At 56.1% G+C, this 26,656-nt stretch overlaps 1 protein-coding gene across 5 annotated transcripts in view; it reads right to left on the reverse strand.

The window, feature by feature from the left end:
- The window catches only part of PTPRF (protein tyrosine phosphatase, receptor type F), a 102,014-nt gene that overhangs the window by 60,816 nt on the left and 14,542 nt on the right, over positions 1 to 26,656 (reverse strand). For all 5 annotated transcript variants that reach the window (XM_027838100.1, XM_027838101.1, XM_027838099.1 and 2 more), the window contains exons 3-6: positions 21,182 to 21,292; positions 19,375 to 19,520; positions 18,423 to 18,564; positions 149 to 337 (exon numbers count right to left, since the gene is read on the reverse strand). In XM_027838100.1, the coding sequence (XP_027693901.1) occupies positions 149 to 337; positions 18,423 to 18,564; positions 19,375 to 19,520; positions 21,182 to 21,272 (568 nt within the window). In that variant the 5' untranslated portion in view covers positions 21,273 to 21,292. The remainder of the gene's footprint in view (positions 1 to 148; positions 338 to 18,422; positions 18,565 to 19,374; positions 19,521 to 21,181; positions 21,293 to 26,656) is intronic.

A 26,656-nucleotide genomic window follows, 5' to 3' on the forward strand; every position in this document is an offset into this window, starting at 1 on the left:
CTGCTGGGGGAGGCTGGCACCAGGGATCTGCTCAGGGGAGGGGCCTGGCACCACGGATGCACACGTATGACCTACAAGAGCTTGTGAGAGAGACTGCCCAGAGCAGCCCTCAGGGAACCTGGGGAGATGGCCCTGGGGACACACGTACCTGAGCGGAGCTGTTTGATGCGGCCATTGCTAGCAGCTGGGTCCACAGGCAGGAAGTCCTTGAACCAGGAGATCTCAGGATCAGGGTTGCCGCCAGCAGCACACAGCATGGTGGCTGTCCTGGCCTTCTCCACCACCTTCAGCTGGGGCCCCATGTCAATGGTGGGGAAGCCATGAGGCAGCTGATCCTCTGTGGGGGCAAAGAACAGAGGCATTTGTGAGCACCCAGCCCTGCGAGGTGCCCAGTGCATGCAGAGACCTGGATCTGGGAACCTGGCCCCTGCCGTCACAGAGCTTATGTCTGTGGGAGAGGACAGAGCCCCAGCCTGGCTCCATGGTAGGGCTGAGAAAGCTGCCACCAATGGTGGGGCTAGGGTTTCAGGGAAGGGGAGCTGACCAGAAATCTGAGCAAACAGGACCCAGTAGCACGTTTCCTTCCCTCTGACTCCTCCATCCAAAAGTCCATCCGGAGTTCCCTAGAGCTCCAGAGGGCAAGGAGAGCCCCATCATGCCCTTCCATGAGCCTCAGGCTGCCTGGGTCTGCTTTCCCCATTTGGATCCTGGAAAGCCCATCCTGCCTCTGGGGGCCCAGGGTCAGGGAATCACTGGCTTTACCAAGGCTGGAGACACCTCTGCCGGGTGTCCATGGGCTAGCCAGGCTGGCAGCCTACAATCCCCACCCCCATCTCAGAGACCTGGGTGTCCCTTACTGGCCGGTCTGTCTCCCCTTCCATTCTCCCACTGAATATAGACACCCAGAGCCCCTCAAGCTGGCTCCAACCTCACGTCAACCTGTTTTCCTTTGCCCTCTCTCTGTTACATCTGTTGTTTCTTGTTTATCTTCTAGCCCACCCTCAATGACTGGTACAAAAAGTCCTCCCTGTCCTCAGCCTAGCCCTCTGACAGATGAGGAGACCCTGCCTCGTCTCCTCTACTCCCTCCCGATAAATCATCAGTCCCAGGTGACCTGGCTGGGGCCCCCATCCCATCCCTTTACCTGCACAACTCTTCCCTCTGCTTTAAAGCCCAGTTCAACACCGTCCCCTCCAGGAAGCCCTGACCTCCACACCAAGGCACCCGTTTCCTATCAGACCCCACCCCAACTCCTTCCCCAGGTGCTCTCATCTCACTGAGCACCCCAGGAAGTCAGTTCTCTAAACTGTATTTCCTTTCCCCCAATGTCCGACACAGGACCCTGCACATACAGGGGGCAGTCAGCACACACAATGGTCGGGGCCTGATCAGAGCCCACGCCAAGCTTCCTGGCTGCCCAGAGGATTCCTGGGCCAGGGAATGGGCTGGGAGTCCCTGAGATGCTCCGCCCCCATGCATGGAAAGTTCCTCTGGAGCCACATATCCCTGAGAACGGAAGACTTCCAGACTGACGGCATCAGCACTTACGGGAGCTGAGAACACAGATTCAACGGGTCGATATTCCAACGGTGGCTGAACGCCGGCATTGATGAAAGAGTTAGCAAAACAGCAGCCGAGAACCCCCCGTCACCTTGTCAAGAATTAACTGGTGGAAGCTTGGCCGGACCCTCCACCCCCTATCCTGTCCTCACAGGGAGCCTGGGCTGGGCTCCTCCACAGTTCCCTGAGGCCCAGGGTAGGCCCCTGGGGGGCAGCCGCGGCACAGGAGCCTATGGGGGAGTCTTTCTCGGTTTCCTCATCTATGAATTGGAAACAATAACCCTCCTGCTGCCCCCTGTGTGTTGTGGACATGAGCAACACTCACAGCCTGTGCCCACAAAGGCACCAATGAGAAGACCAGAGGGCCTTGGCGTCAGGGAAGGATAGCACCCTGGCACCTGGACCTAGCACTCTTGGCCCATGTCTGTGTCTGGGAAGATCCCAAAGGCTTAGGAACTTCAGGGAAGCTTATCCTTTCAGCTCCCTCCATCTTCGGAGGGAAGTGAAAGCACGTGAGCAGGGGCAGGGACGGAGACTCAGCCCCTTCCCTAGCCCCCTTACCTCTCCAGCTGCCCAGCGCTTGGTCCTAGCCTTGCTCTTCTGCAGCTAACTCTAGGGTTTCAGGGAAGGGGAGCTGACCAAAAATCTGAGCAAACAGGACCCAGCAGCACGTTCCCTTCCCTCTGACTCCTCCATTCAAAAGCCCATCCGGAGTTCCCCAGAGCTCCAGAGGGCAAGGAGAGCCCCATCATGCCCCTCCATGAGCCTCAGGCTGCCTGGGTCTGCTTTCCCCATTTGGATCCTGGAAAGCCCATCCTGCCTCTGGGGGCCCAGGAACAGCCCAACTCCAGGCTTACAGTCTGGCTGTGGCTGCCCTCAGGGCCCTTCCACATTTAGTTCCAATGTGGAAAGGAGGGAAAGGAGGTGGTTCTGTGCTGGAGGGAGGGCCCTTGACCCCCCTTCAATCAGAGGGGTCACAGCCACGTGCCAGGGATGTTGTGGGGAGGGGAGGTCATGCTTTCGAGCAGGTCAGGCTGGTTGCTGGGGGAAGAGTGGGGGAGCGTTCCCAGCTCAGAGACCCCGACTTTGGGATCCTAGTAGCCTCAGAAATTTGCACAGCTTCAGGGGGCTGCCAGCTAGCCCTGCACACAGCCCATGGGCCTGGCTCCCCACAAAACTGGCACTATTCTGGCCCCTCCCAACAATTCCACTGCCAAGATTCTTCCAGAGATGGCAGAAATGCCTAGGTTGGCTGAGTCACAGCCTCACCACCCCACCCCGCCTGGGACATGTGGGGAGGAAGGCTCATTTCAGGCCTGAGGGAGAAGGGGGTCCCACACCCTCCTGCCTACCAGTCACTATCCTCTGGGCCTCCCTTACCACCCAGGCCTGGGGTTATCTCATCTACCACCCTGGATTTACAGAGAAGGAAACTGAGGCCCAGTGAGATTATACATGGAGAAAATGGCGATACTAGGATTGGAATCCAGGTCTCTTGATGATAAACCCAGAATTCCTTCTCTTGCATGTCACTGACCTCAGGCTTCAAGCCCTCTCTGGCCTGGGGTAGCTGGGGCCAGGGTCTCAGGCACCCACGAGAAACCCTCTTCTTCAATTACCTTCATTAACATCCCTGATAATAACCAGGACAAGAAGTGCTTTGTTCACACCTGAGGCCCACAAGGGTCACACAGCTGGAGTCAGAGCCAGGACTCAAACCCAGGTCCTTGGACTCCAAGTCCAGAATCCTTTCTAGTACACCAGTTGGGGAATGTCCTCGCCAGCCCCTGTCCCACTCTCAATGCCTTCCATACAGAGTGGCCTCAAGCAGGGAGGGAGCCGCGGGCTGGCCGACACGCCATCCACAAAGGTAGACGTAAGGCTCGAGGTGCACAGACACAACCCCACTTCTGTGCTCACTCACGCACTGTCTGGGGGACGATGAAGGACTGGGTAGGCATTCAAGCAACATTTATTCACAAATTTAAAAACATACGGATGGGATCTTGGAGCGCGGCTAGCAGCTGATGGACGAGCCTTCATCAGGATATCATAGAGGGGACGTGGTCAGAGCTGGGATGGCCTGGCGGCCTCTCCGGACAAGGAGGGGTAGTGAACTCTCGGTGTTCATGACCCAGCCAGGGTCTCTCCCTCCTCAGTGTCCCCCTGCTGCTGGGTCTGTTCTGGGGTGGGAGGGCAGGCCCCCGGAGGGAGAGCCCCTGGGGTCAGCAGCATCAGAAGGGACAGACTGAGACAGAGCCAGAGCTGGTGTGCAGGAACCTCAGGGGGCTACTTCCTCCCCATGGAGACCAGGGTAGACCCTGGCTTCCTTCAGTTCCTGCCAAGATGCCGCCTCCTATGGGAAGCCCCTCTTAACCTCTCCTGATCCCAGGGTGACCTTCTGTTGACTGTTCCCTTGTTTGTACAGAGCTCTGTGCACATTCCCATTAGACTGTGAGCTCCCTGAGGGCAGGGACTGTTGTCGGCCTTTCTCTGTATCTCCAGTGCTTAGCACAACACTTGGCACACAGTAGGTGCTTAATAAATGCTTACTGACTGACTTGATTTGCCAAGAGTCTGGACCTCTGCTCCTGAGACATCTTTAACTCGCTAGCCAGAACAAGGCCACTGCCTTCTCTCCCAAGAGGGAGGTGGGAGCCCGGCAGAGTGGACAGGTCAGGGGACCTGATCTAGGCCCCAAGAAAGGCCCTTCTCAGAAACTAATGAAAAGAAATGCAAGGGGCTGCTAAGTGGCGCAGTGGATAGTGAAGTCAGGAGGACCTGAGTTTAAATCTGGCCTCAGACGTAACACACACTAGCTGTGCGACCCTGTGCAAGTCACTTAACCCCAATTGCCTAAAACCAAAAACAAAAAACAAAACACACAAAAAAAAAATGCAAGGGAAGGTGGCCTTGCTGTACCAGATCTTAAATTGTATTATAAAGCAGCGATCATCAAAACTACTTGGTGGTGGAACAGTGGAATAGGTTAGGTATGCAAGACACAACAGTCAATGACTATAGTAATCTACTGTTTGATAAAGCCAAAGACCTCAGCAACTGGGATAAGAACTCACTATTTAACAAAAACTGCTGGGAAAACTGGAAAATAGTATGACAGAAACTGGGCATAGACCAAAATCTCACACCATACGCCAAAATAAAGTCAAATGGGTTCATGATTTAGATATAAAGGCTGATATTATAAGCAAACTAGAAGAGCAAGGAATAGTCAGTTTACTTCTCAGATCTATGGAGAAGGGAAGAATTTATGACCAAACAAGAGATAAAGAACATTATGAAATGCAAAATGGATGACTTTGATTACATTAAAATGAAAAGTTTTTGTATAAACAAAGCCAATGCAACCAAGACTAGAAGGAAAGCAGAAATCTGGGGAACAATTTTTACAACCAGTGTCTCTGATAGGGGCCTCATTTCTAAAATATATAGAGAACTGAGTCGAATTTATAAGAATACAAGTCATTCCCCAACTGATAAATGGTCAAAGGATATGAACAGGCAGTTTTCAATTAAAGCTATCTATAATCATATAAAAAATGCTCTAAATCACTATTGACTAGAGAAATGCAAATCAAAACGACTCTGAGGCATGACATCACACCTATCAGATTGGCTAACATGACAAAACAAGAAAATGATAAATGTTGGAGAAGATGTGGGAAAATTGGAACACTAATACATTGCTGGTGGAGTTGTGAAATGATCCAACCATTCTGGAGAGCAATTTGGAACTATGCCTAAAGAACTATAAAAATGTGCATACCCTTTGACCCAGCAATAGCACTTTTAGGGCTATATCCCAAAGAGATCACACAAATGGGAAAACGACCCACATGGACAAAAATATTTGTAGCAGCTCTTTTTGTGGTGGCAAAGAACTGGAAACTGAGGGTATGCCCATCAATTGGGGAATGGCTGAACAAGCCGTGGTATATGAATGTGATGGAATACTATTGTGCTATAAGAAATGATGAGCAGGCTGACTTCAGAAAAGCCTGGAAAGACTTACATGAACTGATGCTGAGTGAAGTGAGCAGAACCAGGAGAACATTGCATCCAGTAACAACACTGTGCGATGATTGACTTTGATAGACTTAGTCCTTCTCAGCAATGCAAGAATCTAAGACATCTCCAAAAGACTCATGATAGAAACTGCCATCCACATTCAGAGAAACATCCATGGAGTCTCAATGAAGATTGAAACATACTGTCTGCTCTCCTTTTCCTCTGTTGTTTTATTTCTTCTTTTTGGACAGAGTAGCCCCAGATGAATGTGGGAAAGACTCCTATGACCTTCTGCCTGTCTGCTGCACCCTTTCCCACACCCAGCCCGTGCTCTCAGGGATACCCTGCTTCATAGGGCCCAGCTCTAGATGCTAACTTTGGCCATTAGGGATTCTGAGTGGACCCTGCTGCAGAAGAGCAGCAATGATGCTACACCCCCAGCGGGTTGGACTCGGTCCCCTCTCTGGAGTTCCTGGCCCACCCTCTGGAGGCCTCCTTGATTCCAGCTGCCGGGGGGCCAGGCCAACCCTGCTCTGCTCACAGCCTGGCCCGGTGCAGGAAGCGGCCTGGACCATGGAGTCAGAGGCACCTTGGGGCTTATCGGGCCAGACACCTCATGGTGAGAAGTGCCAGTATTCCTAGCCAGATTCTACACTTGTGACCCATCATTGTAGAGAAGGGAGACTGAGGCTGGGACCTGCCCAAGGTCATGGGATAATGTTCCTCCCATTAGTTCTAATTCTTCTATACATAATGACTAATGTGAAAATATGCTTAATATGAATGTATAAGTAGAGCCTATATCAGATTACACACCATCTTGGGGAGGGGGCAGGAGAAGGAAGGGAGAAAATTTAAAACGCAAAATCTTATGGAAGAGAATGTTTAAAACTGAAAATAAATAAATAAATAATTTTTTTGAAAAAAAAGGTCCTTCTCCTCTTGGAGCCATCCCCACACTCCTCCGTGCCTGAGCCTTGCCTTGGCACTGTGCCACTGCCCCTGAGACCCTGGCTCCCAAAGTAGCTCAGCAGCTCCCCATCTGCCAGGGAGATGACGAGGTTATTCCCAGCCTGACTTCTTGTTTGGGCTCCCCCACTATCCCATCCCCAGAAGGAGTGGCCTGCACATGGCGGGCCTGGGGTGTTGGCTCAGTTACTTCCTAGTAGGTGAACTGGGCCTCAGTTTCCTCCTCAGTCTGATGAGGGGGGTTGGTCAGGACGGCCTCTTTCTAACTCTCTGGTCATCCTCCTGGCAGGAGCAGCTGGGGGAGGGGAGGAAGGGAGGAGGAGGCCTCTGCAGCCCCTCCCTGGTCATCCACCCCAGAGCTCAGGCGGGCAGGCCCCGTCGTGCAGCAAAGAGCTCGCCTGCTCACCCGCTGCCCACGGGCTCTCCCTAGCAAAGCAGGCACTGAGACCGGCCTAATTAAGCTGCTGGAGAGCAGGCACCACGGCGATGAGAATCACACGCACGGTGGGGGGTCCCCTCCTCCTCCTTCAGGAGGTGCTGAGTGAGCTGCCGGGTCAGGCAGTCCCAGTCTGTCCCTGAGGGAGGGCCGGGCACAGGCAAGCCCCCAGGCTGGCTCTGCCGAGACTCTTAGTTCTGGGGCTTCAGCCCTGCCTGAGCGGGAATCCCAGGTGTGTGCAGCCCACCACCCTGGGGCTCCTCAGAGAGGTACATGGAGACCAGCGAGGCCAGAGGCTTGTCCAAGGACATCTAAGCAGCGGGCAGCATCTGACCCAAGCTCTGTAGCTGTGCACGCAGGGCCCTTCTGCACTGGCCACGTAGCTACAAGCAGCAGGCTGCTGAGTTACTTACTGAGCCAGAGCCCCTGAGCCTCCCTCAGCGGGGCACCGCTGGTCAGAGGGGCCCAGGAGCAGATCCGTGAGAGCGGGCAAGAGACCCAAGGTGCTGAGGCCAAAGGTACCCCTGCATCATGGGGCCTCTTGGAGAGCCCTAGGGTGTCCAAGGACTGAGAAGGGGGAGGTGAGAGGGAGGGAGAGAGAATATAAGAATGAGAATGAGGAAAGAGGGAAAAGAGAAAGAAAGCGAGGGACAGAGAGAGAGAAACTGAGGGCAGATTAAGACAAGTTAAGGGACTAAGACAATTTGGTGGGATAGCGGATAGATCACTGGTCTTGGAATCAGGAAGACAGTTCAAATTCAGCCTCGAACATTTACTAGCTATAAGAGCCCAGGCAAGTCACTTAGCCCCCCTGCCTCAGCGTCGTCACCTGTAAATTGGAGGATACCCTCCAGGGCTGACAAAGTGAGATAGCTGTAAAGCACTTTGCCAATCTGCGAGTGCTGTGCGAATGCAGACTATTACCCGGCCAAGTTACACGGTTACTAGGTGGCAGTGGAGGACTCTAGCCTAGGTTTTCTGACTCCAGATTCACGCGGGCTGATGCATCATGTGACTTCACAGCTAGCCCAGCCCAGATCTGAACCGGAGTCCACCCAGGATATCCTCAGACAGTGGCTGGCCAGCCTCTGCTGGGAGACCTTTCGGGATGGGAAACTCACAACTTCTCGGGGTCACCTATTCCATTCTGGGACAACGTTCAACGTGAGGAAGTTTTTTTTTTGCTAACACCCAGCCTCCAGAGGCTTGTACACCACACCCCGCCTTTCCCAGACCCCAGACCCTGGCCCTGCCTTCTGCGGCCCAGCAAAACAAGGCCATCCCCTCAGCTTCTTGAAGACAGCTTCCTGTCCTTGGTGCCCCCCTCCCCCAGGGCCCTCCGGGCTGGTTCCTTCCACCGGTCCTCCATGCCACGGCTGCCCTCCTCTGGGCACTCTCCAGCCCATTCATGTGTCCATCCTGACCTAGGAAGCCCAGAACTGAACGTGCCTCCAGCTGATCTGACTAGGCCCGAGGACGGTGGGCCCGAAGGCTCAGGTCCAGCCTGGGGGCCATCCTCTTCAGCACACCCCACCCCAGCTGCCAGGAAGAGGACCGACCTCACTGAGGCCCCATACCAGGCTGCCCTTCCCTCCATGCCCAAACTTCGGGTCATCCTGTGGCCTGGGGCTGAACGTGCCAAGGATGAAGGCTGTCTATGGATGCTGGGCCCCATCCTTGAGTCACCCCCAGGCAGTGGCCAGGTCAGCTCTCTCTGAGCCGAGGGGAAGGGAAGTGCTCTGAGGAGAAGGGGGTGCAGGACAGCCCCATGCCTACAGCTTCAGGAAGGCTCCCTCTGGGGTATTCCTAGCACATGGTGGAGGAGAAGGAAGCAGCCCAACCCAGCCATCTGCTCTTGTAATTCAATCCTCTGGCAATTAGCTGCCTCTCTCAATCTCATTAAGACACTGAGCCTCGTAAACAGAAATCCCTGGCCAGCCAGGCCTCTACCCGTCCTTCAGTCACATGGTCCCGTTCATGCAAAATTCAGAATGAGTATCAGGGTGGCAGTGGCCCACAGGCCTGGCCCAGCCACGCCCAGCCACCCATCTGTCCATGGGCCCATCCAGCCTCATCCCGGAATTTCACACATGGGGAAACTGAGGCACAGAACAATAAAAGGGAGTGGCCCCCAGTCACATAGTGAGCCGGAAGCCAGGAATGCTCAGGCTACACGAAGAACTAAGGGGAGGCACCAGGGGTCAGGGAGTGGGGATTTCTTTCTTTTGTCTGTAAACCAGCTCCAAGCTCAGGCCTGCTGCCTGACCTCCAGGCCCACTGCCCGATTTCTCTGACCTCAGATACTCACTTAACCTGTTTGCCTCAGTTTTCTTAACTGAAGAATGGGGATAATCCCAACACCTCCTCCCAAGGCTATGGCAAGGATCACATAAGGTACGTGTAGATCACTTAGCCCAGGGCATGCCCGGCACACGGGAAGCAGACGCCGCACAAATGCTAGCCATTATCATCGTGAGGGTCCCATGCCCACCCTCATCCTCGGCTAGGGAGTGGAAGCTGCAGAAAGAAGGAAGGAATGTGCGTGAGGTCACACAGAGCTGGAATCTGAACTTGGCTCCCTCTGGATGCCAGAACCAAGACAAGTGGTGCCGTTCCCCGCCGCCCCCTCCCTGACGTGCGGGGATCCGGGAGAAGACGGGCAGGTGGGCAGGCACAGGGGATGAGAGGTGTCAGGAACCTGGAAAACGATCCCATACGGTGTGTGGACAAGTGTCAGGCCAGCAGAGGGCCTGAGGCCTGGCCCTGAGGCTTGGACCAGCCATCTGGCTTCTGGACCAGGCAGGGCCTGTCTAGACCACCCAGTTATCCAGGCAGGCGGGTCTGGCCTCCGACAGGGCCGTCTTCCCATTCTTCTCCAGGCTTTCCCACTGCCCAGCTAAGGCCCATCTGGTTACCATGGAGACAGGGGGAGGGGAAGAGAAGAAAGAAAAGAGCAGGAGTCCTCAAGGGGGAGAGTCAGGGCCGGCATTCGAGGCTCTGCCCGATCCCCTATCTTAGCTTCACCCTCTATACTGCCCCTGCCCTGCTGACCTCCTCCCAGACCCTCCATCAGGCAGCCTTCCCTGATAGTCCTCCCACAGCACAGGGTTTGCCTCTCACCTACATTCACCAAGGTGTGGGAGAATTTTCCCTCACAACTGTGGACCGGGGTGGGGAGTGGGAGGCTGGGCAGAACAGGACCCATTGTCACTCAAACTCTAAACACAGCTGGCGCTCACTCAGTGTTTGCCACAGAGCTGAACTATAATGACTGGTAGGCCCCTGTGTCTGCATCCTAGAGTGAGCTGCGTGCTCTCCTGCAACTAAGGCCTGGCCACGGGGACTGATGGGGCCTGAGTGTCCAGCAGAGCCCTGACCCTGATGGGTCTTCCCCTTCCCCAGAGGGGATGCTGCAGAACCCCAGGAGCTACCTGCCTCAAGATACCTCCTCTAGCCCCTGCCCTCAGGGGGCTTCCATTTTGGGGGGCCAGTGAAACAGGGATGACAAAAGGAGGCCAGCTCCGTGCGCAAGGACTGGCACTGGGAAAGGGGGCATGGGGCTCAGAGACTTAATTTAAAGGGGCTTATGTATCTAAGCCCCAGCAGAAGAAAACTAACATCTCCTCCAGAGGACAAGCCTCCACAGGCAGGTAGATATGGGGAAGACAGAGGCAGAGGGAACCTCCCCCGCCCCCATCCTTCCCCCTTCTTGGAACCCACCTGTGCCTAGCACCCAGGAGTGGCTGACTGGCCTCGTGCCCAGTCCCTGCCCTCCCCTGGAATCTCTGCAATGCCCCCCCAACTTGGTCCAGCTGAACGCCCTCATGCTCTGGGGGGAGGGGGCACCTGGAGCTCTGTTCACAGGCAGAGAATGATGCCAGAAGCGAAGACCCTGGGAGCTGGCGGGGCCCTCAGCACCTCCCATCCAGCTCACCCCTGAAAGGAATCCCCACCAAATGCGGACGGGGAGCTCGCTAGCTCAGACTCTCCACCCCCAGCTGTTCAACCCCAGAAGCAGGGGGCCCAGCAGAACTGGGAGTCTGGGCCCCTCCCCCCAGGCCCTGGCAGATGGGGCTCAGAGAGGAGGCTGAGCTCACGCAAGCAAACAGATGGAGAGTCCGCACGGCCAGACACCCTGACAGAGCGGAGGCCGCGGCAACGTCTGCTGGGGTGACCTCCTCACCCGCATGTTTACCAGCCGCCTGAGCTGTGTGTGCACACCCGTACCCACACGCATGCACACAGGCGCACAGACGCCATGGGCTAGAGCCCCCCACCTGGGCAGGCCTGTGAGCAGGCGCAGGAGCCCCCTCCCTCTCCCGCCAGCCGCCTCCCCCTCCTCTCCACCACTCAGGCAGCAGCTCCCCATTCTTCCACTCGTCAAACCTGGCATCTTAAAAGCCTGTTTTGTTTTTTAATCTGGGAGCTGCTGGGATCAGTCTGAAGATGAATGGCGACGTGGGGGGGGGACCTTTGCCGCAGCCCCCACATGCTGCCTGGCATTTAAGGCCTCTTCTCTCCCTCTGGGTCTGTGCTGATTCCAACCTCTCCTCCAGTTCACACTTGCCTCTCACCAATGGCCGTGGGAGAGTGGTGCTAAGATCATTCCCCTTTTTACACATGAGGAAATGGGGGCCTCTCAGGCCCTGCTCCCCCACTAGCTCCGGACACCATGCCCTTTCTGCAGCCCAACACCCCGCAAGCCTGGGTAGCTGCTGTTTGGTGGAGGCACCACTGACTCACCAATGTTGAGCTGGTGGTCCACTCAAACCCCCAAATCTTTTTCAGACAACCCCCTGCCTAACCAGGCTCCCCACCCCTGGCCCCATCTTCTTGGGAGGCCAATGTTTTGAACCTGTGTGTAAGATGTGACATTTCTCTCTGCTGAATTTCACCTCATTAGTGTCAACCCCATGATCTAGCCCATGGATTAGTCTTCAAGTTGGATTCTGTCAAGTGAGACCTGTTCAGTCCAACTCAACATTTATTTATGAAGCGCCTACTATGTGCAAGGCACTGGCAACAAAAAGTGACAACTTCTCAGGAGAAAACACCAACAAGGAGGGGGAGGGATGGGACGTGGGCAATTCACAGACAGAGCTGAGCCCTGGAGGAAGCCAGGGGATCTCTGAAGCTGCCCTCCTGGCCTGTGGGACGGCTCGCCCAACGCCCAACTAGACAGGAAGGTGGAAGGGGGCTGGAACTGACCCAGGCAGTCGCCCCAGCCCCAAAGTGCACCTAGAGTAGCTTCGATGAAACTTAGCTGGCCTGACCCCTGAAGGGCTGCGCTCTGCGCACCCCTCGGCTCTTCTGTCACAGTGAGGGAGGGCAAAGCTAGCCTCAAGGAGGGTCCAACACAGGCCAGTTTCCCGAGGAACTCAGGAACTGAGCCCATGCTGCTGGCAGCCAGAAATTCAGGAGGACGCCAGCTTCCAGAGCAGAGCGTCCGTACTGGGTGAAGAGACACAGCCACTTTTCCTGAGAGCCTCTCTTGGCTCCTTCCCTTTTCGAGGCCTCACAAACCATCTCTTTAATGACCCCAGCTGAAATTTTGTCAAGTACACCACCTCAATGCCCAGAACACACTTTTCTAAAAACCAGGACAATTTCCACCTGCCTCTGGCCCCGTGGTCCCTTTCTTCCCAAATGCCACTGGCTTGGGGAGCTCGTCCACAGAAATGACACCAACCGTGCCTCCTCTTCCATGGCTTGCCAAGAGGCCCTCACAGCAGGGCCCCCCACCATGCTGGACACCTTCCCTGCTTTCTCCCGACATCACCCGTGCACCGCGGCACTCCGCTGCCACTCTGCCATTCTTGCTCAGAACTAGGCCCTCTCCTCTCTCCAGAGACATCCCTGAGGACTCCTTCAGCTCTGGCCCCCTGGGCAGCCACCTCAGTCCCTGACTGGAGCCTGGTCTCTCCCTCTCCTCTCTCTGCCTCTCTTCCTCCCTCTCTCTGGCTCTGCCTCTCCTCTCCTCTCCCTTTCCTCCTCCCATCTCCCCGCTTAGACTTTCAGTCTTGCTGAGCTGCCTTTCAGGAATGTCCCTATTCCCTGCTGCCCCCGCCACAGTGCTCACAGCTCAGGATCTGAGATCTGAGCTCCAGAAATGCCCACGTGGAAGAGGCAGCCAGAGCCCTCTGCCCAGCAAACGCCCCTCAACTCATGAGAAGAGGTCAGCTCCAGTCAATGAGGATGGCTTGTTGCCAAAATGGGACAGCCTGCCTCTGTGCAGGGAGCCGAAGGCTCGTTTCTCCTCTGGTGTGTTTCGGGGGGTGGGGGGGGGGGGGCGTGCCTGTTCAGGACTAGATTGGATTAGGTGCCCCCAAGGACCTTCCCAGGCCCGATGTTACGTGCGTCTGTCTCAGTGGCTCAAGACAGGCCTGGGCAATATGAGATAAAGTCAGCCCAGGGGACAGAGGGAGGGAAGAAAGGAGGGAGAGAGAGGAGAGAAGGGGAGGGAGGGGGAGGGGGAGTGAGAGAGAGTGAGAGAGTGAGAGAGAGAGAGAGAGAGAGAGAGAGAGAGAGAGAGAGAGGGGAAGACCGTGAGAGGCACAGAAGAGTAAGGACGGGGAAGGGCACAGCCTGGCTCCAGGGGCTTGGGAGCCAGGCCACATGCCTTTGACTGAGCTGGGAACACTGGTGCTGAAGGCTCTCCCTGACTGCTGCGTCCCTTTACAGCTCAATCCTTAAGCACACCTTAAGCACACCTTAAGCACTCAGTGAGCACCAGGCACTGAGCTAGACACCAGAGAGAGGAATGCAAGGACAAGACAGTCCCTGCCTGCCCTCAAGGATCTTAGAGTCTATGTGGGACACTGCTTATAAGTTAATACAGACAGCTACAACACAAACAGACTGTGCCAGGGGGTGAGAGGGAATGCTTTAAACAAGAGAACCAAGAAAGGCCTCTTGGAGGAAATGGCCCTTAGGAAGGGAGTAAAGAGGTGGAACATTCCAGGCACGAGGCACAGCCTGAGCAAAGGCCTAGTGGTGGGAGAGGACATTCTGACTGGACTGTGGACTGTGTTGGGGGAGAAATATATGATGGGCCTGAGAGGGTAGGTTCAAGGGGATTCAAGGGTGAAGGCCTGTAAATGCCCAACATAGGAATCTGTATTTTATCTGAAAGGTAATGGGGAGCCACAGAAGTTTCTCGAGCAGGGTAGTAACAAGGTCATGGCTGTATTTTAGGAAGGTCATTTTGGCTGCTGAATGAGGGAACAAACCGGAGACAAGGAGAGCCACCAGCAGGCAGCCTGGACTGGACGGGGGAGTGGAGCTGTCATCTTCTCTGCTTCCCAGCCCCAAGGTCCACTTCAATTCCTAACTCTCCCTCAATGCCCAGATCCAACCATTTGCCCAATCTTGTCATTTCACCTCCACAGCATCTCACATTTTAGTGCTGGAATTGAAGTCAGGAAGACCTGGGTTCAAATCCCCCTTCAGACACTTGCTAGCTGTATGACTTTGGCCAAGTCACTTCTGTCTGCGCCTCAGTTTCCTTGCCTGTACCATGTAGGGGTCAGCTATGGCTATAATCCCGTGATCCCTTCTCTTCAGCCAGTCGGTGATATGGGACGTGCTCAGGAGAGAGGTTAGGGCAGCATCTATCGGTGCTGATGCAGTAGATCTCCCAAGGAGAGAGGGGTGAAGGAGAAGAGAAGGTGACATGGGACACAGAGCCCGTAATGACACCTACAGTCAGTAAACGTGACCTGGGGAAGGTCTTCTGTCTTCTGAGGCCCAAGGCTGGAAGTGACCAGACTAAAATCCAACCACCAAGTAGAGGCAAGGCTGGGCTTCACACACACGCACGCACACACACACGCATGCAGATACACACACACACACACACACACACACACACACAGAGTCCTTCCCTGCCTGACCCCAGGTTGGCCAAGACTTCCCTCCCTAACTACCCAGCGCTGATTCTGAATGCAGGCTCCCAATGCCTACATCACTGAGTATCTTTCTCTTTCTTTTTCTTTTTCAATTTTTAAAAATTTATTTTGATTTATCAACAATCACTTCAATAAGCTTTTGAGTTTTAAAATTTTCTCCCCCTCCCTCCTCACCTTCCTCCTCAAGACGGCACGCAATCTGATATAGGCTACACGTATACATTCCTATTAAACATCACACCTATCAGAATGGCCAACATGACAAAACAGGAAAATGATAAATGTTGGAGAAGATGTGGGAAAATTGGAACACTAATGCATTGTTGGTGGAGTTGTGAAATGATCCAACCATTCTGGAGAGCAATTTGGAACTATGCCCAAAGGGCTATAAAAATATGCATACCCTTTGACCCAGCAATAGCACTTCCAGGGCAATATCCCAAAGAGATCATACAAATGGAAAAGGACCCACATGGACAAAAATATTCATAGCAGCTCTTTTTGTGGTGGCAAAGAATTAGAAATCGAGGGAATGCCCATCAGTTGGGGAATGGCTGAACAAGTTGTGGCATATGAATGTAATGGAATACTATTGTGCTATAAGAAATGATGAATAGGCTGACTTCAGAAAAGCCTGGAAAGACTTGTATGGACTGATGCTGAGTGAAGTGAGCAGAACCAAGAGAACACTGTACACAATAACAGCCACGTTGTGTGGTGACTAATATTGTTAGACTTAGTTCTTCTCAGCAATACAAGGATCTAAGACCTCTCCAAAGGCCTCATGATGGGAAATGCTATCCACATCCAAAGAAAGAACTATGGAGTTTGAATGCAGATCGAAGCATACTATTTGCTATTTTTTTTCTTCTGTTGTTTTGTTTCCTCTTTCTGGTGGTTCCTCCTATTGGTTCTAATTCTTACTTACAACATCACTAAAGTGAAAATATGTTCAATAAGAATGTATATCTAGAGCCTATATCAGATTTTTTTCTTCTTTTAGACAAAAGAAAAAAACAAAAACACCCCCCCCCATACACACACATGGTAACAAGTAATTATTATCCAGTTGTAAAGTTCGAGTTTTGTCTTGGGAGTGGCTCCTAGGGTGCAAGGGAGACAGAGGGGACACGTTTGCTGAGCCTGTCTTGAGTGCTGTGTGACACCGGAGACCCTAGTTCTTTTGGCTTTAATAAATACTGTTTGACCCTTAACTCCCAATCAGGATGGACCCTGGGATTCCACCTGAGGGCGGGCAAGGTCTTGATCCCCTGAGCCAGCAGCTGGTCCAAGGCAGGTGCTTGCTTGCTACCTGCTCTGAACACAGAGCCGGGCACTCCCAGGGGGTCGGGTCAGCACACGGGGCTCCGGGTGTCTCCTGGGCCCTCCCCCCCTGAGGCCATCGGCCATCAGTTGCCAGCTACTGAGAGCAGGATGATGACCCCAGAGGGCAGTTCTCATGGAGCTGTAGCATTCTGCAGCTCTGGCTCCACCCACTCCTGCCCTGGCTGGCCAGAGTTTCCATGGCAACCCTGGGTGGACGGATGGGGACAGTGGAGGGGGTGGGGCCAGGACCAAGGACTGCCAGCCTGTCAGGCTGAGCGGAGCCAAGCAAAGGAGGAGGCCTGGGCAGGTGGGTGGGTGGGAGGGAAGGAGCCAGAGGCACAAACAGAAAGACAAGGGAGGAGGGGGAGGGGCCCCCCAACAGCTCCAAGTCCAGGAAGACCCTGTTACCAGGAGGCTGAAGCAGAGGAGCAGGGTCAGCTGGCTGAAGGCCACGGGGGAGCTGGATGGACAAGCTGGGAACAGCCACTAGCATTCCGTGGCGTTTCAAGGCTTCAAAGCACTTTATGAACCTTATTTCATTGGCCCCTCATGGGAACTCTAGGAGATGGGTGTCATTGTTAGCCACATTTCATAGATGGGGAAACTGAAGCATAGAAAGAATTTAAATGAGCTGCCCAGCTACCAAATGTCTGAGGCTGGATTTGAACTTGGCTCTTCTTGCACTAGGTCCAGAGAAGAGAAGTGACGTTTCCACAGCTACACAAGTGCAGAGGCCCACTTGAGCACACGGCACCCTGCCTCACCTAAGGCAGCCTGCTTCCCAATCAGGGCCGCCTGGCTGGGCCCCACAGGCCAAGCTGTGCTGGCAGCTCCCCAGGGAGGAGAGCTGCCCCTGGGCAGACTGGTTTGTCCCTCCGTGGTGATCTGTCACCTCGCAGCTCTGGGGCCCTGCATCAGGCCTGGTGCTTTCTTCCCTCCGAGCCTTTGCTCAGGCCTTTCCCTTTGTCTGGAACACCCTCCCTCTAATTCCCTCCCTGCTGAATTCCTATACATCCTTCAGACTCGGCAAGTTCGACCTCCTTCAGGAAGCGGCCTCCCTCCCCGGGAGATACTGCAGGTGTCACCCCAGGGTGGCCTCCCTGCAGCAGCCTCAGGTCGAGGCTGTTCCCGGGTGGGGCTTGGTCCAGTAGGACGCCCAACCACAACTTAGCACAGAAGGGGAGGCGAGGACCCGACCAACGCCAGCCAGGGCCTTGGGGGTGGCAGAACAGATGACCTGGCTGGGCACTGCAGAAGCAGCCCCACCAGAGCCTCCAGGGGCTCTCCACTGCTTACAATTTATCCTGGCATTCAAGGCCTTCTACAGTCTGGGGCCGACTTGAGGGAGGGAAGGGACTGCTCAGTCAGCAAACATGGATGGCTCCTGGGCCCCAGGTCTTGGTAACTCAATGGCTGAATCACAGGCTAAGAGTCAGAAGGAGCCTCCGAGGCTGTCCAGACTTGCCCCAATCCTTTCATGAGGCCAAGGGACCTGTCCAAGGGCCCACAGACAACAAGGCTTGGAGGCGGGATTTGACTTGTCCTGTTCCGCTTCTGAAGATGTCTACACTGGCGGCCTCCCCTTCCACAGCTCACAAGACCCACTCTGGGAAGGTCCCTTACCCCTCTGTGGCTAGGCCCCCATCCCGCAGTACCCCTGCCAACCTCCCACCCCACAGGCCCCAGCCTGGGACCAAACACAGGCAAACACAGGGACGAGGTGGAACCTGCCCAGAGCCTGGGGGCCCTTTCCTTACATCTCCCTCCTCCTGGCCAACCGCACCGTCCTCCCTCATCATCACAGAGAGACCATGAGGGGATACTGGACCTCACCGACCGTCGCATGGAGACCATAAGGAGATAGCCAGCCCCACTGACCTTTACCCTGGAAGCACGAGAGGATGTCCGGCCTCACTGACCGTCACGCAGTGACCACAGAGAGACTTCTGGCTGACCACAACACCAAGACCGTGAGCGGAGACCCAAACTCACCGGCCATCCCACCGTCAGGGACAACTCGGCCGCACCAAATATTCCACAGATATCACTCCAAATGACTTCCTGCCTCAGTGACCACCACGCAGGGTCTGAGGTCAGAGGTCACACAAGCCAGAGGGCCGTGAGGCCTCCCCAGCCTCTCCGCTCCACTTGCTGACAGCTGCAGCGACCCCCGAGCCCGCACGCGCCACACGTACCGTCCAGCACGGTGAGCTTGGCACTGATGTTGATCTCGCCTACGCTGTTCGTGGCCGTGCACTCGTAAATGGCCTCATCCCGGTGCACCCGCAGTGGCTGGATCCGGAGCACAGAGCCAGCCCCGTCGTCAAACTCGATCACCTGCAGGAGAGCAGCACAGGACGAGGCCGTCGGCGAGGGTCGCCATAGGCCTGGGGAGCTCCATGGGTGCCCCCTTCCTAGCTGCCTCGGCATGGAGGCAGTGGCAGTGAGGATCACTGCCAGAGGCGGGAGGGGGCGGGAAAAGCTGCTAGTGTCTGGAGGATGGGGATGACCCTGCAGGCCCCCTGCTCCCCCACCCTCTGGCCGATACCCCCAACATCTTCTTCAAACTCATCCCAAAGCCCAGGCCCTGCCCGTTGGCTGGGATCCATACCCCCTACCCAGAAAGCCCACGTCTAAGCCACCAGGAGATGCAGGTCCTGCTGGGCTCTCAGCTCCAAGAGCTAAGAGAAGGATCTTGCCGGCTGCCCCCCTCTTTCGTCACCCTTGTCTTCTCTAACTCCTCTCACCTACACGCCTGGATTAAGCCTGGCTTTAGGACACTCAGGCCTGCCTTCCCCCACCCCACAGAACCTCCTCCCAGCCTCCCCTTTTCTCCCCTAACCAGTCCTTTCCCCCCCCCCCCCCCCGAGGGTGCCCTTCCCTCATCTCCCCAGGCCCGTCCTCACCCCTCCTTTGGGACCCACAGACTGGCCTCCGAGCCCAGGGAACTGCCCTGCCCTCATCGTCTCAGGTTTGTCCCCATCCTTCCTCTGGGTCCCACAGCCTCACCTCCCAACTCAGAGGGCTACTGCCCTTCTCTTGTCCCCCCAGGCCTGTCCCCATCCCTCCCCTGGGTCCCAAGGTCTAGCCTCCCAGCTTAGGCTTCATCCTACCCCCCTATTCCATATTCCCCTCAGGCAGCCTCACCTCAAACCGCTGGGAGCTGACTTTCTTGCCCTTCTTCATCCAGGTGATTCGGGGCTTGGGCTCGCCCGTGGCCTGGCACACAAAGGAGGCCACACCCCCAGACAGGCCTGTCTGGTCCTCAGGAGCCTTCACAAAAGTGGGCTTACCTAGAGCAAAGGGGGCAGAGGGGATGGTCACCACTGACCACATGCCTGCCTGGCCTCAGGCACCTCCGTTTCCTGGAGATGTGGGTTCATAATTGGCTGAGCACCTTCTCTGTGCTCGGTACAAAAGTGAAATGGCCCCTGCCCTCACAGAGCTTACATTCTCTAGGGGAGGCAACAAGTGCGTGTAAAAGTTGATAAAACAACCAACTCAAGGTGATGAGAAGGGAGCGGCCCTAGTAGCAATGCAAACAAGGCTGCTGCTTCAGCTGAGCCATGAAGGAAGGGAGGGCATCCAGGGGTGAGTGACTGCCTGGGCAAAGACAGGGAGGCAGGAGATGGGGTATCATCTATGTGTTTGCAGAGTTTCATAACGGCCAGTTTGGCTGGGGGAGCAAGCCTGGACCAGATACCTCTGACCTTGGTGGTAAGACAGGGGCTTGGAAAGGACCTACGCTGCCCTCGTGTCTGGGCCACACCCACTGTAATGTGCCTGATTTAGGGACCCTGGGCCCTGGTGCTGACTCTCAGAGCTCTGGGTCTGGGCCTCTCCTTGGGTATTCCTGTCCTGAGAGCTCCCTGAAGGCAGCCTTGACTCCGGGCGCGACCTTAGGGAAGGGGGCCTTTTGGCCAGAACCCACCCCCTCAGCAAGTCCCTGGGCCTGGGGCAAAGGGAAGGGGAGGCGGGTGCCGGGTGCCAGGGAAGGAGATGGAGCCCAATGACAGAGCTTTAATCAGCACCGTCCCCCTAGCTCCAGGCCTGGCCTCCCTCCCTGGTGCGTTCCCCAGGAGCAGGTTCCTTCCCCTCCTCATAGGCACCTGTGTGCCCTTCAGGAGGGGGCAGGGCTGGGCAGGCAGGAGGGCCTAGAGGGCCTGCTGGAGATGCCCCACCTCCACTCCAACTCCCAGCCAGCCTCAGCCTGCAAACCGGTCAGACCAGCAGCCAGGCCCCACCCCCACAGAGTAGAGTGCAGGGGGGGAGGGGGAAGGAACAGTCAGCTCTTCCCATGGGCATTTAGGGGCTGGGTTCTGGGGTCCAGCCCTTGGAGCAGAGCCAGGAGCAATGAACCTAGGGCCTGCCCCTCCCAACTCTGGGCTGCCTCAGTTTCCTCCAGCTCCCTCCAGTATCTCAAGGCCTTGAGCCCCTATGCTCAGCACCTCCTCCCTTCTAGACCAACGCCCAGAGCCCAGGCCAAAGTCTAGCAGCCTCCCCAGCCCTGCCCAGCCAACCACAGGTCAGCCACCGTCAGAACCTGAGCTGCCAAGGCGCGGCCCTGCCCTCGTCACCTAGGCCCAGCCAGGTGTCACCCTGGACTCCCCTCTCTCATTTCCCCCTCCCTCCCAAGGATTGTGGATTTCCCCTCTGCAGCACAGTATGTCTAGAATTCACCCCTCCTCTCACACCTGGACTCCCGCAGGGACTGCTCCAGCCCAGCCGGGAGCTTCCTCAGGACTGGGCCCCCAGCTACCCATCATCTCATTTCACGTCGCTCAGCTAAAGCAGCCTTCTCTCCCCCAACCAAACCTGACCTTCTCTCTCTCACCTTTGCATAGACTCTCCCTCTTCCCAGGGGCCTCCTTCCAAGCCCAGCTGATGGGCTTCTTCCTCCCTGCACACAAGCACATGCCTAACTCGGACGGGTAGGAAGCGAGAGGGGACTTACTGTCTGCCAGGGTGCTCACTGCGAATCCAAGGAACACAAGAGCGGGCAGCAGTGGGACCATCACCCACCGAGGGGCAGCCTCCAGGGCCATGACCAGGACGAGCAGCAGACCTACAATGGAGAGAGGCACAGCCTGTGAGATGGGGGCTCCTGGGAAGGTCCAGGGAGCTGACAGCCCTGCTCACACCACATCCAGAGGGCTGAACTGGCGCTCTGGGCACCGAGATGGGGAAGGGCCCAGAGCCTGTGACACAGGAAGGAACCGGAGGAGAGAAGGATACCCAAAGGGCTGGGTCATGGGGAGGGAAGACTCAGCCTGGCCCAAGGGCAGAGCCAGGAGCACCAAGAGGCCAAATGGGGCCAGAGGTCACCGAGAAAGTCACCCACTGAGAGCTGTCCCCAGTGGGGGTTATTCTGGGCACATGTGGCAGGAGTGAGCTACTTGTAAGGAGAAGTATTCTAGCAGGGGCAGAGGCCACCTTGAGAGGCTTGTCAAAGGGGCCCTCAGAGGCCTGTCCTCCCTCACTCCGAGAATTTCCTGCCCTATTGATGCAGTCCAGACTGGGAGGACATAGGGTGCAAAAGTCCAGGCCCACTCAGAGGGGGCTCTAAGCCCCTCCCCCAGACCCTCACCCTCCTGCCCACAGCACCCCATGAGGAGAGGAGCCTGACTACCACTGGGGTAACCTCTCTGCAGAGGGTGCTCCAAGTAGCTTGAAGCCCGGGCTTAGGGCCAGGGGGAGACCAGCCCGGGCTCCCCAGGACTTGTTCCCAACAAGTTGGTGGCAGAGAGCCCCAGCCCAGACACCGTCATCCCACCCAATTCCCATGACGGCACCCTCCACCCCCAGTGAAACCACCTGAGGCCACGTCTGCCAGGCTGAGGCAGCCAGCCCACGTCCTGGGGCCCGTCTATCCTGAGATAGGACACTTTTGGTCCCCCTCCTCCACACAAGCCCCTCTTTAGTACCCCTCTCCTACACATTGCGTTTGGCAATCCTGGCAGATTCTCTGTGCCTCAGTAGCCTCATCTGTAAAACAGGGCTGATAACAGCACCTCCCTCACAGGTCCTTGTGGGGACCAAATGAGATAATGAAAGCAAAGCATCCTGCAGCTCTTAAAAGTGCCCTCAAGACATCAGCCATTCTAGCCATCCTGGCTCCTCCTGCTAGCCCTGAATCAGCCCTGATCAAAGGGGGAGGGGACTCGTGCTGACAGCTGCCCTGCCTTCTGTACCAAGGGAACTCAGGCCAGAGCCCAGTCAAATTGGCCCTGCTGTTACCCAGACATGCCATCAAGTCATTTCCAGCGTCCATGTCTTTGCACAGGCTGTACTCCACGCCTGGAATGCGCCCCCTCCCCACCTTTGCATCTTATGGCCTAGCATTGCCTCCCAAGGCTGGCCTTTTATGCCCGACACTCCCCACCCCCAGACAGCTCATATTTTTGTTTCATACGTGCATCTGTGTTTATACATTGTATATGTTCTCCCCTCCACCTCCTGAAAATGGCAACTCCTTGAAGGCAGGGATTCCAACATCTGCAACCATATTCCCAGTGCCCAAATCAGTGCCTGAAACAGAGTAGGCCCTCCTAAATGCCTAACTGTCTAGACTGAACCTCCCCAAGGATTCACTGGAACATGGGGGTAAAGAGGCCTGACTCAGCCTCAGGGAGTGGTGGCCCAGCCCAGGAGGATGAGGTACTGCCAAAACAGCCTATTACAATGAGCCAAAATGATCCCCTCCATGCCTGGGAGGTCGGGTCCAAAGACCTGAGTCTGGCATTCCAGGTCCCTCTGATCTGAGCCCGGTCTGCACCCACATCTGGGGTCACTGGGGGAAGGGCCAGGGCTGTCCCCCTTCCATCCCCCCAGACTGGGAGGCCCCTGAAGGCAGAGCCTAGGGCTGCTCCCCTCTTCTGGCTCCCCAGACTAACAGCCACCCAAGGGCAGGGTCTGGGACAGCTGCTCAGCAAAGACCGCCGGGTCCTCACTCCACTCCACCTGCTCTCTGAATACTCTCAGGGACGCCCTGCGACTCTCCCAGCTGGGGCCTGCAGCGGATGAATGAGCTCCAGACGCCCCCGGCCTGTGGCCAATCGGAGCCTTAATTACTTCCTGAGGATGCTGGGCCAGCAGCCCGGCTTCTGCTTGGCGGCTGAAATGCATTTCCCGGCTGGCCACTGCTCTTGCCTCTTCCCTCTCATTAGGTCGAGCTGTTAACGCTACCCGCCCGCCTGCCCCCCAGAGCTCCCCTCCCTCCCCTGCCCCTCATCTCTGAAGCCTTATCCGCCCTCCCAGGCTCCAGGCATGGGAGCTGCACGGAAGGCTCCTGCTGCCCTGACCTTTCTCCATTCCTCATCACAGTGAATCCCAGAGTACATCTCCTTCTAGAAGCCCCCCCGCCAGCCCATGCAGATTTCAGCCCACTCACACCAATGTGACAAACAGCACTCTCAGAGGGTAGGGCCTGGGTTCTTCTCTATGACTGGACACCTGCCAGAGATGGATATGCCTTTCTGCAGCCAGGCCAGGCCAGCAGCCCTGAGATCAAGATAATTTCAGAAACACAGGCACAAAGCCTGAGGTAAACTGAGTCAGACACAGAGAAAGTCAAAACCCCAGATAGGGGCAGAAAGCCAGAAAAAGCCAGAGATACGATACAGAGCAATTGGTGTCAAAGCCGGAAGGGGCCTCAGCAGGGTCCAGTCTAACCCAGACCCCAACAGGGCTGACCAGTGGCTGTCCAGCTGCTGCTGAAAGCCCTCCTCTAAGAAAGGGGGCTTGCCCTGCCCCTCCTGCAGCCCCTCTCACCCTGGAACAGCTGACTCTCTGCAGCTCTGCTCCCTGGTTCAGCCCCTGGGGCTGAGCAGACCCAGGCTAATTCCTTCTCCGTGGGACAGCCCCGAGGAAATCGAACCCAGCTCTTGCATGCCCCCAGTCTTCTTTTCTCTAGGCCTCCTCATCCTGCCCTCCCTCCTCTGGATTTTCTTCATGCAGACTCACATCATCCCATCAGCCCATTGTGGTGGTGGCACTGTTCTGCTGATTCAACCTGAGCATGCTGGCAGGCCACAAAGACCCCCAGATCTTTTTCAGTCTTTAGTCTAATCACACTTCCTCCACCTTGTACTTGGGAAGCTGATTTCTTGAACCTAAGCATTAGACTTTGCATCGACTCCTTCTGAACATCATCTTCTCAGACATGCCAGCGCTCCGGCCCATCACGATCCTGGCTCCATCACCCAGGGTGCTGTCTGCACCAGGCTCTAAGACACAGAGCAGTCAGAGGGGCAAAGCCAGATGGGCAGCTCCTGGCCTGGGATTCAGGGAGTTGGGGGGAGACTGGGGGCTTCCCCTGTTGATGCTACAGTCATGGCCAGCCTTGCTGGGAGCATTTTGGGGGAATTGTGCCCCGGTTCTTTGTGCTGTGGTTTATGAAAGAAATGGTTAAGTTGGAGAGTGTCCAGGGGACCTCTACCACCTGTGTGACCTTGGGGAGGTCCCTTCCAGCTTCAGATGCGGGGTCCAATGAGCCAGGATGGGAAAGGGCCTGGAGTCTCTGCAGGATCAGATGGGAGAGTTGTCGGGGACAAGCGGGCAGCGTCCAAAGCTCAGCGGGAGCCTCAGAGACGCCCAGCAGCGGAGCTGGCCCCAGCCCAGGGGCATCCCCTGTGCACGGTCCCTCCAGCCACCCCCAGCCCTCATCTTCTGCCCCAGGAGCTGCCTGTGCCTGGCCTCGGGGCTGCGGTCACTGACCTCCTGCAACCAGGCCCACATCAACAGGCAAAGGAATCTTGGAAACAAATCGATGACAGCACCTGCGTGTGCAGAGCCGGCAGTCCTGTGCTACACAGGCCATGGGGGAGAACAGAGGCGGGGCTTACTCACAGGCCCCTGCCTTCCCACAGAACGGGCACGGAAGACAGGCACAATGTGTCTGGTGAGGCCTCGGGAGGGAGAGCCGGGACCATCAGAAAAGGGGGAGAGACTTCCTGGAGGAGAAAGGGAATGAGCTTTCCAGTCAGGGGAGTCAATAGAAGCACAAAACCACACTGGGAGCGTGTGGGACCAGACGAGACCAGTTTGGCTGGAATCGGGAGTGTGTGAAGAGCAGGAGTGAGAAGTAAGCCTGGAAAAGGAGGGCAGCACCAGACGGTGGGGGAGGGGGCCTCTGAAGCACTACAAAGCCAGCGAAGGCCTCCGAGCTGAGAGTGATGGGCCCAGACACTGACACATCCGTGTGAACTTGAGGAAGGAAGATCTGCATGAGGGCGCTGGGCCCAATGGTGGGGAAGAGGGGGTGGGGGGTTGCTGTGGTGAAATCGAGGGGATGCAAGATCCTGAGGGAGGAGAAGCCCTGAAACATGGTGGGCAGACAGGAGGGGTTCTCAAGCAGTCAGAGGCCCCTGCCCTCACGGAGCTGACAAATCCTCCATCAGGTCATTGGAGGAGAGAGGCTAGCCCCCGGGCCCTGTGTGCCCCTCCGAGGCTCAGACTCAGCCAGGCCCGCCCTTCCGGTCCTTAAAGGCCCTTCTCCCATTCTCTGGGGTCTCAATGTGCGGAAGCCACGGACTTGTATTTTTAGGGCCCATGAGACCACAGAGTTCATCTGTGTACTTTGAATAAGTCATCCTCGCAGGGCAAGATCAAGACCCCTTCACCAAGCTGACTCCTCGCCATGGTTTGCTATCTCCCAGGACTCCTCCCACCTCATACTCAGGAGACTTAATTTGGAACCCACGTGTCATGCTTTACATTTATCCCTGTTGCACTGAATCTTATCAAGCTTGACTCCAAGGAAGCAGTCGATTGACAAGCATTTATTAAGTGCCTACTGTGTGCCAGGCACTGTACTAGGTGCTGGAGACACAGAAACAGTTCCTGCCTTCAAGGAGCTTATGTTCAAACAGGGGAGACAACATGGACATCACTGGGTACCTGCAAGCAATACCAGAGGAGATGGAAAGTCATGACAGCGGGGGGAGGAGAGAAGGGACGGGGAGCAGCCTCCTGCCAAAGGTGGGATCTGAGCGGTTCTAAAAGAAAACCAAAGCTTCCAGGGTCCACTAGAGGTAAGGAGAAGAGCATTCCAGGACGCGGAGCCAGCCCATGTAGAGCGGAGGCTCCAGAGGAAGGAACAAGGCCAACGTGGAGGGACCTCAGAAGGCACAGAGGGAGGGCCCAAGCGAGGCAGTAGCCAGCCTGGCAAACAAAAGGGGTTGGCCTTTGTCCCAGAGGCACTCAGCAGCCGCTGAGTGAACGTAGTCAGAGCAGCACTCTGGAGAGAAGCCAGTCTGGAGGCAGGGAGACCAAACAGAAGGCCAGTGCAACAGTGCAAGAGAGGTTGAGAGCCTGAACCAGATGAATGGAGGGAAGGGTGTGGATTGGGGAGATGTTACAAAAAGAGAGAGAGAGAGAGAGAAAGAGAGAGAGAGAGAGAGAGAGAGAGAGAGAGAGAGAGAGAGAGAGA

Source organism: Vombatus ursinus, unplaced genomic scaffold (genome assembly GCF_900497805.2).
Source record: "Vombatus ursinus unplaced genomic scaffold, bare-nosed wombat genome assembly UNPS02014825.1, whole genome shotgun sequence".
Lineage (NCBI taxonomy): Eukaryota > Metazoa > Chordata > Mammalia > Diprotodontia > Vombatidae > Vombatus > Vombatus ursinus.